Here is a 15,551-nt window from a genome sequence, read left to right as displayed (position 1 = left end):
ATTAATTTATCGCATGTTAAATATGTACATTCGCAAAAGGTACTAACCATACAAAAGTTGTTGTCGGTTTCAAATAAATAAGCAAGCATTATAAATATGAACTCTATATAACCGCGCTCAAATTTAAAAGGCAATCAAGCCGGGCTGCTCACTTACGCACGCACACATATGTATGTACTTTTCCGACAAACGTGTGTGCGTGTAAAATGAAATTCAAAGATCCGTAATGTAAAACACAAAATTAAATCGTCTAACGAAAAGTAATTCGTTTACCAGTGTAAACTGGTAAATATATAAGCAAGTATTTTAAATATGAACTATATAACCGCGCTCAAATTTGAAACGCATATCAAGCCGAGCTGCTCACTTACGCACACACACATATGTAAGTACTTCTCCGCACAAACGTGTGTGCGTGTAAAATCAAATTCATAAATCCGTAATGAAAAACACAAAATTAAATCGTTTAAGGAAAAGTTATGAGTTAAAATACGTTTACGAGTGTGCGATCACTTATTACTTATCGTTTTAACTAACTTCTAGTACATTTTAATACCGGAAAACATTAAAATTGATTTAATTCATTTTGGCACGCGAAGCCGCCATTTTTCCTTTTACCGATGCTCGCGAAGGAAGAAAACGAACTGATCGAAAACAGGAGCTTCCAAATCGGACTTGAGCTTAAGAGCGGCCAAGAAGAAGAGTGGTCCAAGAATAAGAAAGAGAGTCTAATTTTCGCTTTCCAAACTATGAAATTCAAAGTCAGCTTTTAAATTTACTTTATTATTATTATTTAAGCCACAGATTTGAAATGTAACGTAATTAATCCAGAGTGACCGCAAAAAACTCAGACAGCTTATCGGTATAGCATGCAATCGAAATCGACATGCAATCGACTACTTTGTTAGCTCTTAGGTCCATATCGATAGCCAAGCGCATGGACGCGATTTATCGATAGAATCGGTCAGTGGTTAAGCCAGCTCTACTGCATATTATTTTGTTTTCTTTTAACGTTAAAATTTCATTTAAATATTATTTTAGTTTGTAACCCTCCCGCAAATAACTATAAAGTGAGTGCTAGTGTGGAAAAAGAACTATTTATTATTTTTCCAAAATAATTGCTGAATTTAAAGCGGGTGGGGGACAGCGGACAGAGTTGAAACGAGAGAACGCTCTACATTCTCTATTATCAATGCTACCAAAGACCATGTACCGGCGCACTTGTTAAAATGACTCTGACTTCACCTTGACTAAAGTACACATAATATACACACATTGCAGTGGGAGAGATGGCAAATCAGGATGATAACAGTTACTGATTTTATTTTCCAGTTTTCACCCCATAACGCTCTATATACATATATACTCGCCAGATCCTACATAAATCGAAAATGCTTAAGCTACGTAATCTATTGGCCGTCGGCAAAAGCAACAACAACGCTGTCCGGTAAGAAAAACAACATGCATATACTATTAAAAATGAACACAAAAATTGCCCACAGCTGTGTCCATGTACATATTTGATCAGTGTTGCCGAATAGCCACAGGTACCTGTACCTGGATAACAGCTTGTGGCACTTTTAAATTGCCCAGATTAAAATGCACTGGAATAAAAAATAATACAAATATATATAATAAATAAAATATAAACAATTAATATATACTTGTATATTCAAATTTTTTAGATTGATATATCAAAATTAATTCGTATTATTTATATATAAATAACGGTATATATAATGATCTTAATATAATGAAACTGGAAAAGTTTTTAATGGTATTTATACTTAACTTTCCTCCTGCTTAGGTGCTCATTTTTATTAACATTAATTATTTCAACATACTAGTCATAATAAGTATTCTAGATTAAATATATTATTCAATATATTTATTATTCTTATTTATTTCACAAATTCCTCAAACTTATGCTATTAAATTATCCCTAAATATGTGCAGAGTAAATATTGCTTACGATTTTTCCCAGACGACATAGTTATCATTAGGAGTACCTACCAGGTACCGTCCTTGTAGGTACACAAATCGCGTACCCTTTCCAGCACTGGCATTCACACTCCTACACGTTAATATGTAAGTTTGGTTCCAATTTCGTACATATACATCCATACAGAAATGAAAATGCCGTTGCGACGTCAGCAAAGCAAAAACGTGTGCAAAAACAAAATAAACACTACGGTGCGAATTTCGGTTACCCTTCATATATGAAATGTGCTACTATATATGCATTTTGTATTTTTAAGTTATGAATACATTTGCCTCTGGAAAATTCGAAAAAAGTTAATAATACGCAGGGATATAGCTTTTTCAATTTGTTAGTTTAGTGTAAAGGAAATAGCGTTCTTTTTATTTATCTTTTTTTTCGCCTACGGTCCAATTCAATTGGCCTACTTTGAGCTAATATTGATAAGTGGCCTTCCATAAATTGAATATTATATCTTCGATCTGAAAGATACACTTATTAAAAACGCTATCTAAAGAGTTTGGATTCAGAACGTACCATTTAAAAGTGTATTTATAGGTATTACCAAAATATCTTACCTTGTACAGAATACAGTTAAGATATTGTAAGTTTATTCTGTAATTGTTTATTATACTAACTTATTTTAATTACCCATTATTGATACTTTTAGCTCTCTGTCCACCACTCCGAGCTGCAACGATTCAGAATCATGGTTCTCAAAACTGCTCGTTCGGAAAATAGAGCCAACCAAGGAGTCGCACAGTCGCATGCTCAGCGATAAGGAAATCATATATGCCCTTCATACCCACAACGTCAGGCCCGATTCCATGGGCAGCTACTTAACTAACTAGTAAGTGACTGAAATTAAACGTCCTTAAAAGTTGCCTAAAAGAAATAAATAGATAGTGCTCAAATCTAAAGAATAAGCATTGAAAACGTTGTCCATTATCAAACTTTCAAACACGTTTCTAAGTGGTTTCAAATCCCATAAGTTATGACCTTTCCCGAAAGTAGAATAGATTGTTAAACGTACCCTTACCTTTTACAGCAAAACTACTGTCGCTTTGATCAACGAGAAGAAGGCAAACCTTTCCTGCGAATTGGTGGCATCATGGACAGTTCAGGTGGGCGACATGGATCAGTGCCTGCACCTGTGGAAGTACACAGGAGGCTTCGAGAAGATAGATCAGGCCAAAGAAGACCTTTGGAACGATCCCGAGTATCTTAGCTTGATGCAGGAGCGTTCCAAGTTCTTGCGCTCCCGTCATCTGCAATATCTCTTGGCATTCAGCTACTGGCCGCAAATTGCCAGTCGTACCGGCAAGAACATTTACGAAATGCGGTATGTTGCAGAGTATTTTTAATTCAAAAATGGTATAGCTAATTAACCCAATTGTCTCAGCTCATACCGACTGACCCCTGGCACCATGATTGAGTGGGGAAACAACTGGGCCCGCGCCATCAACTTTCGCAAGTACAACAACGAAGCATTCGCCGGATTCTTCTCGCAGATCGGAAGACTGTACAATGTCCATCACATTTGGTGTAAGTGATAGATAGTATAATTAAAGAAATCCGAAATTTGCCAATGGTATACTTTTAGAGAGTTTTAAAGGTTATTTTAAGCCACTAGCAATTTTTGAAGCCATACTTTTCTGTTCAAAAAAGATACATGAGCTGTAATGCAAACATTAATATTTGCTCTTCTTTTGAAAATAGGTTACAAATCTCTGCAAGACCGTAAGGAGACCCGTGAAGCAGCCTGGCGATCCCCCGGATGGGATGAGTGTGTGGCCTACACGGTGCCATTAATCCGCGAGATGCACTGCCGTGTCCTGGCGCCCACTGAGTTCTCGCCCTCACAATAATTAGCACTGGGTGTTGCACTTTCTAGCGATCTGAGAAATTGAAGTTCGTCGACGATTGAACAAATTAGCTGTGAAAACACCGAGAATGCAACTTCGCCTATTTTCCTGTTGAATAGTTGTTGTAAATAATGTCAGCTGCAATCATTTAATTTTTTTTTTTAAGTATAATTAAGGTCAAAGTGGAAATTTCTATCCAACATTTTTACGAACCTCTATGTGTGTATCGCCTACGACCTTTGAATTTAACAAAACCAATTTTGTTTTTATAAAATAAAGCAATTATAAAACTGTTATAAGGTTGTTTTTAAAATGGTATTGGATATTACTTGAAACCCCTCTAATAAAATGCAGAACCACCCAATTCCGTAATTACAAACAGCAAAATAGGTGATGAAAAAGTAGTATACCGCATAAAGTTTTAATCAGATCGTTGTTTTCATGAAAAAACTTGTTATCCTGTGAATTAGTGGTATAACATAATAATAACGTATGATACATTTGATTTGCCAGCTTAGTTGCTCAAACTTAATTAATGGACATAATCTATCAACTTTTCAAAGTCACAGAAAATTAAACTAAATATTTTGCTATCCTCGCCAGTTTCTTAACTCTTTAAGAGGCATCATATAACATGTGGGCGAGATTTCAACATCATCACTAAATTAACTAGAAAAAAAGTTCGAGAAACTTTTTTTTAAACCGTTGGGTTTTGGTTCTCAGGAATCTGGAATGTTATTGTGTCATCTTTTTGCCTAATCAATTCAATTCTAAACAAATTTTTAAGAATATTTGTCCAAACCAATTTAAAGTCTTATACACCGTAGGCACTATAACAAAAATATGTAATGAAATCACCTTCTGATTCTCAACTTTAAAACTAAAACCGTTGTTTAGAACCAGCCAATCTCGTTTATACCTAATATTATTGGTTAATTGTTTGTGAAAATCGAATGGCTATGGGGTTTTCCGCAGTCCCTTCTCAGATTAAAGCCTCAGAAATGTCGATTTTCGGTTTTCAGGCAAGTGAAGAGGAAAATGAGTAGGAGGAGATGACCCAACATCGCAAGGGAATAGATTTCGGTTCTTGAACCTATATTGTGCTGAACAGCTGCGGGTAGTTCGCCTGCAAAGATATATATCACAAATCAGTGTGATGACTTTCACGAAACTTAAGTGACTAATTTAATACCTGTGAGCACTTGAACTTGGACAATTACGGTGAACAGTCTGCCAAGGGAACAGGAATAGTTGCCACTATCGGATAGCTTGGCATCCCCAATGGAGATACGACTGGTTAGCCAAACATCGGAAACGCTGCAATACACAGGACACAGTATATAAGAATTCCAACTTAGTAGGGACTTTCATATTGTACAGCATTGTGCACCGTTTATAATCTACCTTAAGCGCCTATTGGTCATTCCTTGGAGTGGTTCTTCGTCCTTTGCCCAGGTTATAAACTTGGTGAAGTATTTCTCCAGATCCTGGCCAGAGAACTTGTGTTGCGTCTGATTTGCGTTGCCAATTAGATTAAGCTCACTAGTCGTCTCATTGATTAGTTTCTGTACAGCATCGTTGGCAGAATCGGTTGATTTTAGAATGGTCTGACGTTCTTTTTGGAAAAAGCTACGCGATATTTGGCATTGTAGATCGACGGTGCTTCCAGACTTATAATAACGATCCCCCACGTCCCTCTCGTGCTCATCGATTATCCTCAGGGGGGGTTCTGAAAGTGGAAAACTGGCCATGTAGGATTCGTTATAAGGTTAGAAATGGTGTCATCCATACCCAAGACAGTGAGATTTGTGGTGAATACCCGGGGGGGATGGGTGGAAACCTGGCACATGTAAACTCCGGCATCTTCAGTCTGCGTGGGATTGATAAGTAACCGCCAATTGTTCGGGTACTGGAACTTCACCCGAATCCTCGGGTCTCCACTGTAGGTCACGTTGCCAACGGTGAGGAGCGATACCTTCTCTGCCGTTCGCCTGACCCACATGACCTGAAAGTTGGAAATTCAAAATCTGATTTAAAGTAAACGCAAGATTGGGAATATAGGTACATATTTATGTACGTACATATCTACATATGATACGTAAAAGAAAATAGTGGAAGCGGTAAAACACATTACACATTTTTCTCTCTCAAAGCGCTCTCTCACGACAATCGGTTTAATAAAAACAAACACAAGCGAGAGGATCGAATTATGAAAATAGCTGTAAAGAAAATAGGCTCTCAAATCGGCTTCTTCTTCTCTTTCATTTCGTTGTCATATTTTGTGAGCATCGGTAAAGAAAATGGCTACAGCGAAACAATTAAATTGAATCAGTTTTTGTACATTTCGATGCGTCTAAAAGTGCCAACAATTTAGGTAATATGATTATAAGTGAGTACTTGCAGGCCGGTGTAATGAGTAGCACTCAATAATTATAATATTTATCGTCAAATGGGCAAATTTTTGTGCGTTTATTATTATTCCGATATTGCACACACACACATCCATAAAAAAGTACTCATACACAATATGAGTTTTCATGGTGGTGGCGGTGGGCGTTTTTTGTTGCGAAATATGTATGATGTAAACATATTAAGAAAGGCATTCAAATTGAATAGTAACTAAATTATATTTATTCAAAAAAAGGATTTTAATGGCTTAAAAAACTTGCTTCTTGTTTTGTTACATTCGTATGTGTAATTAATAAATAAAGTAAATAGATCCGTGAACGGATACGTAGTGAAGGCTAATTTATTTCCAATTATTTCTGGTTGTTTCTTCATTTGTGAAAACAATTAAATGTGCAGAACAATAGATATGTATGTGTATGCATGTATGTATGCCTATTCATGAATGTGTAAGTACGCACGAAGGTATGTACATATGAATCTGCGTACATTTCAAAATGGCGTTCACTTACAGTTTTGTCCTTGAGCATACCGACACGGCAATTGAGCACTGCTTCCGTAAACAAATGTACGGCGGAAACGAGGTTGTCACCCGAGGTTGCCGAGTTGATGGGCTCCTCAAAAAAGGGTCCCCAGTGGTGCTCGTGGTGGTGCTTGCTACGTGGTCGTTCTGTGACACGTGCGAATCCTGCCAAGATTTAAAAAAGTTTCCGAAAAATTAAATCCAAATTAAGAATATATATACATATATATATGTATGCAAGTAGTACACGTAGGGGTTGCCGCATTCTTTTTGAAGAATGTCGTTTTCTTTGAAGACAAGCATTTATGTAAAAAATTTAATAAATATGAAAATGTTATTTTATCATAACACGCCAAAATATAATCACATAGATACCACATTTAATATTTGGAATCACCTTTTACCAACGTTAACAATCACTATTTAAAATCACCAATTTAACTTTCATACTGCAAATGCTGTTCTCCATATTACCAAGGCTATCCCACTTACCACTTGCTGTCCAATGATTCCTCGTGCGTGTGGAATCAATTGACTGTTTCATGGTACTTCTGTCGACTTTCAGGGAAGCGAATGCTGTGGTGGGCATGGTCAAAGTCGTCAGCTGATCAGTTGTCCCTAAATTTTTGATTGGAAGGCTATTGCTGCTAAACTCCATGCTGCCCGGTGTCTCCATGGTTATTTTACCCCGACTCATTTTCGTGGGAATGGGGCTGTGCGGAGCGTTAGACGCCTCGACTGGTATTTGGGAATGGTCCTCGTCCTGATCCTGCGATGAAAACGCGTAAAGGGTTGCCCTTGTGGCTGACAGGTAATCAGCAGTTGATAATGTCGATTTAGTTTTATTATAGTCATCAAAAAGTAATGTACGATTCTCGCCGTTTCTGGATTGTTCACTTGCGGAGGGGGATTTTGTTTCGACGGATGTCGTGTCTGGATTAAAAATACAAAAATAATAAAATTAAAGTTAGAAAAATTATGTATAAAGAAGGGCTCAGCTCCTCAGAAATATCTAACCGTTTTTAAATTACCCCATTGGCTTAAAGCGTCATTCATACAAATATGCTATATTCATGGGCTTAGGACTAATTGAAACCTTGGTTAGGTTGTTAAATAGGTAGAAATATAGTCGGGTATAGTTGGTAGAAAAAAGGTCCTAAAACGTTTAATTAGTACTTGTAAATCTGTGGTATTATTTTTAAGCCACTTTGAACAAAGGTTTATTCGTTGGATGACCAAAGTTAAGACTTTATGGTATAGTTTCACATATTTTCAATGAATATATATCACATATTTTCAATATTTGCTTCCCATGATAAAATGTTTTAGTTTTTACTAGCCGCAAATGAATGAAAAGTTTATACCATATACCCAGTTTTCTACCTAATTGGCCGATTTAGAAAGTTTGATGGCTAAATATCCGTTGTAAGTTTCTAAGAAAACCCGGTCCATTAAGAATAATTGAACTTCCCCTAGCTGATGCCACCTTGATAAGTAAAGAGCACAAAGCATGGGAAAAGGAGTCATAACAAAGGCTTCGGGGTTATTTAAATGCTGTTTTGCAAACAAAGTTCAGGGAAACTTAAGGGCTACACTTACATAGAACATGAACTTGCGATCCAATCACCAGAGCAATTGTGAGCAGCCGAAGAAGGCTCAGACTGGCTTGTGAATTGTAGGAGAGTGGTAGCGTCTGGGCAGCGTTCGATGCTGGTGATAGTGTCCTATATCCTTTCGGAAGCCTCATCCTTTGCACGGGGCGACGTGACTTACGGAATGTGCTCGAGAGAAATCAGTAACCTTCATCTTAGTTCCGAGAAAACTCAGCTGCTTTCTGGCCCTGAATCTTGTCGATGGCTCAGCGAATATTTCCCTCTTTTCTTTACCATTTAAATTACTGCAAGAGAACGTAGTAAAGTATTCAAGGAAAATCATTTGCTCAAGAGTTTCTACCCACAAGGATGCTGATGCATATCAAGAATAAGTGAATTAATTGCAGGGAAAATCATTTCTTTGCTCTTACTCTTACAACTATTATAATAAATGCAAACAAATTACTTTGAACTTTGGTTTGTCTGCACTGTTTTATGTTAGTCATTTAAAAGTTTGGGAAAAAGTGACCTAATGCTTAAGTTCCGGGACATAAAACTTGATAAATTTATATGTACAAAAATGTACCCTCACATTTTTATGTCACTACTATTTTATTTCGTTTCTTGTGTTGGTTTTGCCAAGTGGCCAATGGATAACAAAAAAGCACTTATAAGCCCAATAACCTAACCAAAACATCTTAAAGCTTGATGCTCTATGTTCATTTTTATTAAAGCGCAGTAAAAATTGAAGATATTGTGAATTTGTGTGACCCAGTTTAATGCCAGGCTATAGGTTTTGCTTAGAAGGTTGTGGAGGGGACGTTAAAGGCCCTCGAACAATGGTTTGATCAGCGCATCTCTAGGCCCATGGGACTGAACTATTCAAATAGTGGAGGAGGACTATTAATTCTTGGCTCAAGGCATGCAAAACAAAACAAATACAATAACGAAAAAATGCCCCGTGCGACATGACCCGATTTTAGTATGAAGTATGAATAATTTTAAGCATTTTAAAACTGCTGGCCATGAAAACCCCATATGTGTTTGGCTTGTGGAAATTGCCCGGTTTCATTTGCATTGTCTTAAAAATAAAAAATCAACGTAAAACAAAATCGTATTGCGAAACAAAAACGAATTTAAAGGTGTTGAAAAATGAATTTGTTTTGCGGTAGATATTAAATTTCGTCAATTATAAAAAACGATTCTAGGGCAATATATTTGGTAGCAGACCAGTGAGTAGCGGGGAATTTGATATTTGGGACGTCTCCTCTACCATAATCTAAGCTTCCTGTCGTCCATACACCCATCGAAAATAATATATCTCTGGCAGTAAGATTAATTTTGTGTTTCAAAAGCTAACGAAACGTAATAGGCCTAGGCCCCTTCTTCGAATACTCGTTGGGACTTCACAATTTATATTAAATTAAATTATTTATATAATTTGATTAACTTTTTACTGGAATTTTTGATTAAGCTCAGCAATTAATTGGTCCCTTAAATATTCATGCATGCAAAAGGGCTGTCAGCCTTTTTTCTATCCCTATTTCACTTACCATGTGCGGCGATGTGTTGTATTGCCTACCATTCAAGATACCTGGTCGGAATTGCGGCGATTAGTAAATCCCTTGCTTTTGGCACAAGTCACATTTGTACAAACAAAAATTCACTGGCACGTTCGCATTGAGTTAGCAACAACAAAAAAAATTTAAAAAAATATTACTTTATCCAGGCATACAGAAGTTTATACTTGATTTTATTATTAACACATTTGTACACACTGAAAAAAAGATAATTTCATAAAGACGGTAGGAAATACGCAGATGTCCTTTGGTGCGTTTTATTCTCATGCGCTCTATCCGGCGAGCACGTAGGTATCGCTTATCCTTGAAAACCGTAATGAACTGTCGTTGGCAAAAACTTTGTACTCCATTCCAAGCGTCCAAATGAAAAGCCGAGCACAAATGAGCGAAAGCTTGTCTGCACACTCGAATCCCGTGAGTGAGTCACTCAAAAGGGGATTTCTGTTGAGTCCATACGGGTACTCAACACTGCTCAGGACATCTCCCCTAGTTGGGGAAAGAGAAGTCTGTCCCAAAGCTTTCACCAGGCAGTTTATTAAAGTTGGGAAATTCATGGGCTGGTAGCGAAAGTTGGTTGCTTTTTAGCTTCCTCCATTAGGTCCTCAGTGAATGAATCAATTTTTCAGTAGTTAATTATTTTTAATATTAGAATTATATAATAATAATCAACAAAGTTTTTTTTATCTTAATTGTCTTTATTTGATATGAATATAATTAACATGGTAGAATATTTAAACTATAGGCTAAAGAACAATTTTACAAGTGAAGCTTACATAAGCTTTTCTACATTACATTTTACAGTGCATACAAATAGCAAACTTGTGCTCTCGAACGCTATTTACTGTTATATATTTATTGCATTAGTATAACATCGCTAAGTAGTATAACAGTTCCTAACTGATGATCTAAATTATAAGATACAATAATACGTGTATACTGAAAAGTATTATACTCCAGTGCAGTGACCAAAAAGTAGGGATTGAATCTATGGTGATGTCACCAAACAAATCATACAGAAACCTAGAAGACTTTGAATGGGAATTTTCCAAGACTCAATATTAATGTCAATTAAAATGTCCCAACATAATAGCTTTCAAAAAATATTTAAACACCGTACTATCCCATTTTTATTATTCCTACCCAAAGGTTGCTTTGGATTTGCACTCACAGTAGTTGATTTTTTTGGCCGATTCAGACTCAAACTCAGACACATCAGATATTTTAATGTGTGTATACCCACACAACAGTAAAGCCGATACCAGATTTACAAATTAATTTTGCTATTGCATATCATATTTACCAAGGATGCATACCGTGAGTGGCAAGAACCTGAGCCGCGAAGAGTTGGAGGAAGTAAGCAAATGGCTGCAACAAAATAATATCAGCACTCATAGATTGCGCCGCGAGTTTTCCGATGTTTTGCCGCTGGCCGAAATATTCAAACGCGACTATCCGCGCTTGGTGGATCTCTTCAATTATCCGAAGAAGAGTAGTGTTCAGCTCAAGTTGGCCAATTGGGAGACATTCAACTTCAGAGTGTTGTCCAAGTTAAATATGACGTTGACCAAAGATTTTATGGAGCAAATGGCAAATGGTGTTAGTGGTGCCGCCGAGGTCTTGTTGCATGAAGTGATACGATTGGAGAAACGACAACGCCTTGCAGAACAACGAAATGCGGCATTGCGGCAGGAAAAACTTTGGGAGGAAAATGATGAGGTGAAAACTGTTGTGGTTAACAAACAGGTGGGCGATGGCATAGTTCAGGTGCCGCAGAAAATGATCCTATATTCGCTGTACGAGAAAGTGGAACGTGATAGTCATGCAAAGGATGCTATTATCGATGCCTATCAACAGCGAATGACCCACATGGAGAGTATTATTAAATTGAAAACGGAACGGATCGACGAACTTCTAATGCAGATGGGAAAACAACCTCAAAAGAGAGCTACTAGCAGCGCCACCAATTCTTTTTTAGCTTACGATGGAAATAACTCCCTAATTCAGAACCATATAAGTCCTACTCAAGCATCATCGCCTGCCCCTCTGGACGCGGACGGGTTCAACTCCTAATGGCAATCTTGGATTTACTATTATAAAGTTATTTATTGTTAGATTGTGAAACTAAATTACCGATTATCGGTTAAATAGATTACGAAATAGACACAGTCTTGGCAAATCAATGACAATAAATTTATATAATTGGTAATTGGCAATGTCTTAAATGGTCATTGAAATGGGAGATCAATTGTCGTAGGAAAGTAAAGAAGCAGAAATGATACAAGTAATATTCATCTTGGTTACTATTTTCAATTCTTAAGCCATTTTATTTGTTTTCACATTAACAAATTATCTGTTCACACGATGTTATCACTGCATACCATTGATATATTACCTATTAAATACTGTTTTCTGGCACTCGTCTCTTGCATTGCCTTATGGAACATCACCTTCAGTTTTGTGTAATAGTTCCAACACTTTCTACTTTTAACTACTGCAAGGCGCATATCGCATTCTTCAATTTTTCCAGCCAAAATATGATCAAGATATTTTCGCAATTTTTCAAACTCCAAGTACTCCCTTATTAATAGCGCTTTTTTGTTAGTTGTCCAATTCTGTTTGATTGCTGTGTTTATCTTTCCAATTATGCTGTCGAATTCCGCACTGTGACTGGAATCATTATGCTGATGAGCTTGACTAATTTTTTGTAGTATTGAAGTGCACGGGTCCTTTGGTGAAATTGGAATCTGAAGGAAGGATTAGCATAAAGGACAAAAATACATATACAAAGCTCCTATTAAGCTAATTACTCCGACTTTCTAATGATACACTTTTTTTCTCATAATTTAAACTACATTTTATATGGTTTAAAAGCCAATGGAAACTATTTAGCATTACTAAGGGAAAAAAAAGCATAACAATGAAAAAAACAGTCGAACTTCCATATCTCAAACTTCCCTAATTCGAATCATTTAGCGACTTTATTCATACCAATTTGTATCCACAAGTCGAACTTCCATAACTCTAATTTCTCCTAAATCTAATGTCATCTTTTATTAGTAAAAATGGTCGCCTGCCTAAAAAGTAAATATAAATGAAATATTTATTTTTAATTATTTATTGCCTGCTTACATACCTTTAATGATTTAAATACTGTAGACTGTTTATTATTCTATAGATGCGGTGCTCTTTTTTAGATTTTCTTCTTATTAGATCAAATGGCAATTGCTTTATTCTAAATAAAACAAGGATAAAAAATACATGTAAAATTCTATGGTGGGTGTTCATTAACGCGAAGTCTTATTTATTTGCGTAAGGTTCAAGTTATGGAAGTTCGACTGTAATCAAATATTTTCATTGCTAGAAACATATTACGGGTAGAATTTGTCTTTGAGATATGGCTGATTTATGATTTTAATTTAAATAGATGAAAATGTTTCTAAAATGTTACCAAACCTAAATGAAATTTGAGTTAAAGAAGTTTGAGACTGCTTTCAAAATTTTTAGTTAATACAAACTCACGCACCGATTCATTGTTTGGGCTCAGAGAATATTTTGTAACGATTAAATTCATTATCTGTTGATTACAATAATATGCAGCAAATCCTCCCATAGTTTTTGAGACTGTGGAAGTTTGAGTGGTGGCTGGTTCTGTTGGTTTAGTGACTGTTATATTCTGAGTTATATGACATATTAGGTGACTTTTTCTTATTATGTTCCACTTTTCAGTATTTGACATAGACAAGCCCGTTAATAGATTTTTGGCCATGTATTTATAATGATCAATGCATGCTGGAGTCGATTTCGTTGTGTTCATATTTTCCAAAATTTGGTTGAGCTTAAATAAAATTATGGCCTCCAGTTCGATTCTTATCTTGTCGTAAATCGTGAAATTTGCATACAGACTAGCTCTAATATTACCCGGAAGTTGATTCAAATGTATCGACGAATTTATCTGACTAAATTTTTCCTTAAACTCAGAATTATCTAAAGAGTTGTTATCTCGAATCGTATACTTATTTTGTAGGTCATCAAGTCTTTTGTCGATTTCCTTCCAGACATTTACATCTGTGGGCTACAAGTAAAAACTTAATAAAAGATTTAAATCTTAAAACGTGAAACACGTTACCTGTGAGCTTGCTGTAAGTTCAACACTTTCAGTTGTCGAGATCAATTGGCTATCACTATAAGTCTTATTCGATTGCGATATCACATATTCGGTTGTGCCATGTTCAGTAAATTTTTTATTGGTGCTGATGTGCTCGGTCGGTTCTAACTTTGAAAATGTAGAGGTTTTATTTGTGGGTTCCTCAGACAAAAATCCGACAGTTGTAGAGTACTTGAAAGTGTGCTCTGCACTTGTTTGGTTTCGTGTTGTTTCTGTTCTGTCCGTATAAGAACGTGTCTGATTTAATGTTGTTGACGTAGCAATATTAGAAGACACCGATAAGATATTAGTTGTGCTTTCCTCGGTTATATTTTGTTTGGTTAACTTTGAACTTTCCTCAGACAAAACTTCGACGGATGTGGAGTACGTGGAAGTTTTCGTATCAGAATATGGCTCAGTTGATATTGTTGAATGCACCGATAAATTATTGGATGTGCTCTTTTCAGTAATAATTTGTGTGGTGCTTAACTTCGAAAATGTAAGGGGTTGTGTGGGTTCCTTAGACAAAAGTCCGACGGTTGTAGAGTTCGGCGTAGTGTGGCCAGCAGTTGTTTGGTTTCGTATTGTTTCTGTTTTGTCCGTATAAGAATGTGGCTGAGTTAATGTTGTTGACGTAGAAATATTAGAAGACAACGATAATATATTAGTTGTGCTTTCCTCGGTTATATTTTGTTTGGTTAACTTTGAACTTTCCTCAGACAAAACTCCGACGGATGTGGAGTACGTGGAAGTTTTCGTATCAGAATATGGCTCAGTTGATATTGTTGACTTATCAATATAAGAATGCACCGATAAATTATTGGATGTCCTCTTTTCAGTAATAATTTGTGTGGTGCTTAACTTCGAAAATGTAAGGGTTTGTGTGGGTTCCTTAGACAAAAGTCCGACGGTTGTAGAGTTCTGCGTAGTGTGGCCAGCAGTTGTTTGGTTTCGTATTGTTTCTGTTTTGTCCGTATAAGAATGTGGCTGAGTTAATGTTGTTGACGTAGAAATATTAGAAGACAACGATAATATATTAGTTGTGCTCTCCTCGGTTATATTTTGTTTGGTTAACTTTGAACTTTCCTCAGACAAAACTCCGACGGATGTGGAGTACGTGGAAGTTTTCGTATCAGAATATGGCTCAGTTGATATTGTTGACTTATCAATATAAGAATGCACCGATAAATTATTGGATGTGCTCTTTTCAGTAATAATTTGTGTGGTGCTTAACTTCGAAAATGTATGGGGTTGTGTGGGTTCCTTAGACAACAGTCTGATGGTTGTAGAGTTTTGTGTAGTGTCAGCAGTTGTTAGGTTTTGTGTCCTATTAAGCTCGAGCGGCTTCGTAGAGGAACCATCCCACTGAGAATGCTAGGAAGTAAAAATTAAGTATTTAATTTTGCATTATTATTATTGTTTTCAGTTGTCAAATTTAGGAAAAAATTTTTTGTTATTAATAT

General features: G+C 36.3%; 4 protein-coding genes across 5 annotated transcripts in view; 2 read left to right on the top strand and 2 right to left on the bottom strand.

Annotated features, from left to right (window-relative positions):
* Positions 1 to 937: 937 nt before the first annotated feature.
* On the top strand, positions 938 to 4,139 carry LOC6620214 (protein NipSnap). Of its 2 annotated transcripts, none has more exons than XM_032725266.1 (6): positions 938 to 1,070; positions 1,333 to 1,447; positions 2,649 to 2,828; positions 3,027 to 3,320; positions 3,381 to 3,523; positions 3,698 to 4,139. In XM_032725266.1, exons 2-6 carry the CDS (start codon positions 1,392 to 1,394, stop codon positions 3,844 to 3,846), a joined length of 822 nt encoding a protein of 273 aa, XP_032581157.1. In that variant the 5' UTR covers positions 938 to 1,070; positions 1,333 to 1,391; the 3' UTR covers positions 3,847 to 4,139. The 2 variants fall into 2 exon arrangements, with proteins under 2 accessions (XP_032581157.1, XP_002044426.1); XM_002044390.2 differs by having other exon boundaries at positions 970 to 1,070; positions 1,374 to 1,447.
* A 91-nt stretch (positions 4,140 to 4,230) lies between these two features.
* LOC6620218 lies at positions 4,231 to 10,245 on the bottom strand. The gene is made up of 8 exons (XM_002044389.2): positions 9,918 to 10,245; positions 8,372 to 8,669; positions 7,265 to 7,705; positions 6,762 to 6,937; positions 5,635 to 5,848; positions 5,248 to 5,572; positions 5,036 to 5,160; positions 4,231 to 4,969 (listed from the first exon to the last, which is right to left on the bottom strand). Exons 2-8 carry the CDS (start codon positions 8,517 to 8,519, stop codon positions 4,839 to 4,841), a joined length of 1,560 nt encoding a protein of 519 aa, XP_002044425.1. The 5' UTR covers positions 8,520 to 8,669; positions 9,918 to 10,245; the 3' UTR covers positions 4,231 to 4,838.
* LOC6620231 (sperm flagellar protein 1) lies at positions 6,116 to 12,150 on the top strand. The gene is made up of 2 exons (XM_002044388.2): positions 6,116 to 6,217; positions 11,249 to 12,150. The coding sequence occupies exon 2, from the start codon at positions 11,250 to 11,252 to the stop codon at positions 12,012 to 12,014; it is 765 nt and encodes a 254-aa protein (XP_002044424.1). The 5' UTR covers positions 6,116 to 6,217; position 11,249; the 3' UTR covers positions 12,015 to 12,150.
* Positions 12,151 to 12,241: 91 nt separating this feature from the next.
* Positions 12,242 to 15,551, bottom strand: part of LOC116802108 (mucin-16) — a 51,460-nt gene continuing 48,150 nt past the window's right edge. Inside the window, 3 exon segments of the mRNA XM_032725267.1 lie at positions 12,242 to 12,688; positions 13,468 to 14,016; positions 14,071 to 15,462. Coding sequence (XP_032581158.1) covers positions 12,299 to 12,688; positions 13,468 to 14,016; positions 14,071 to 15,462 — 2,331 coding nt within the window. The 3' untranslated portion in view covers positions 12,242 to 12,298.

The sequence above is a fragment of the Drosophila sechellia genome, chromosome X (assembly GCF_004382195.2).
Source record: "Drosophila sechellia strain sech25 chromosome X, ASM438219v1, whole genome shotgun sequence".
Lineage (NCBI taxonomy): Eukaryota > Metazoa > Arthropoda > Insecta > Diptera > Drosophilidae > Drosophila > Drosophila sechellia.
This window is presented reverse-complemented; position numbering and strand designations above follow the sequence as displayed.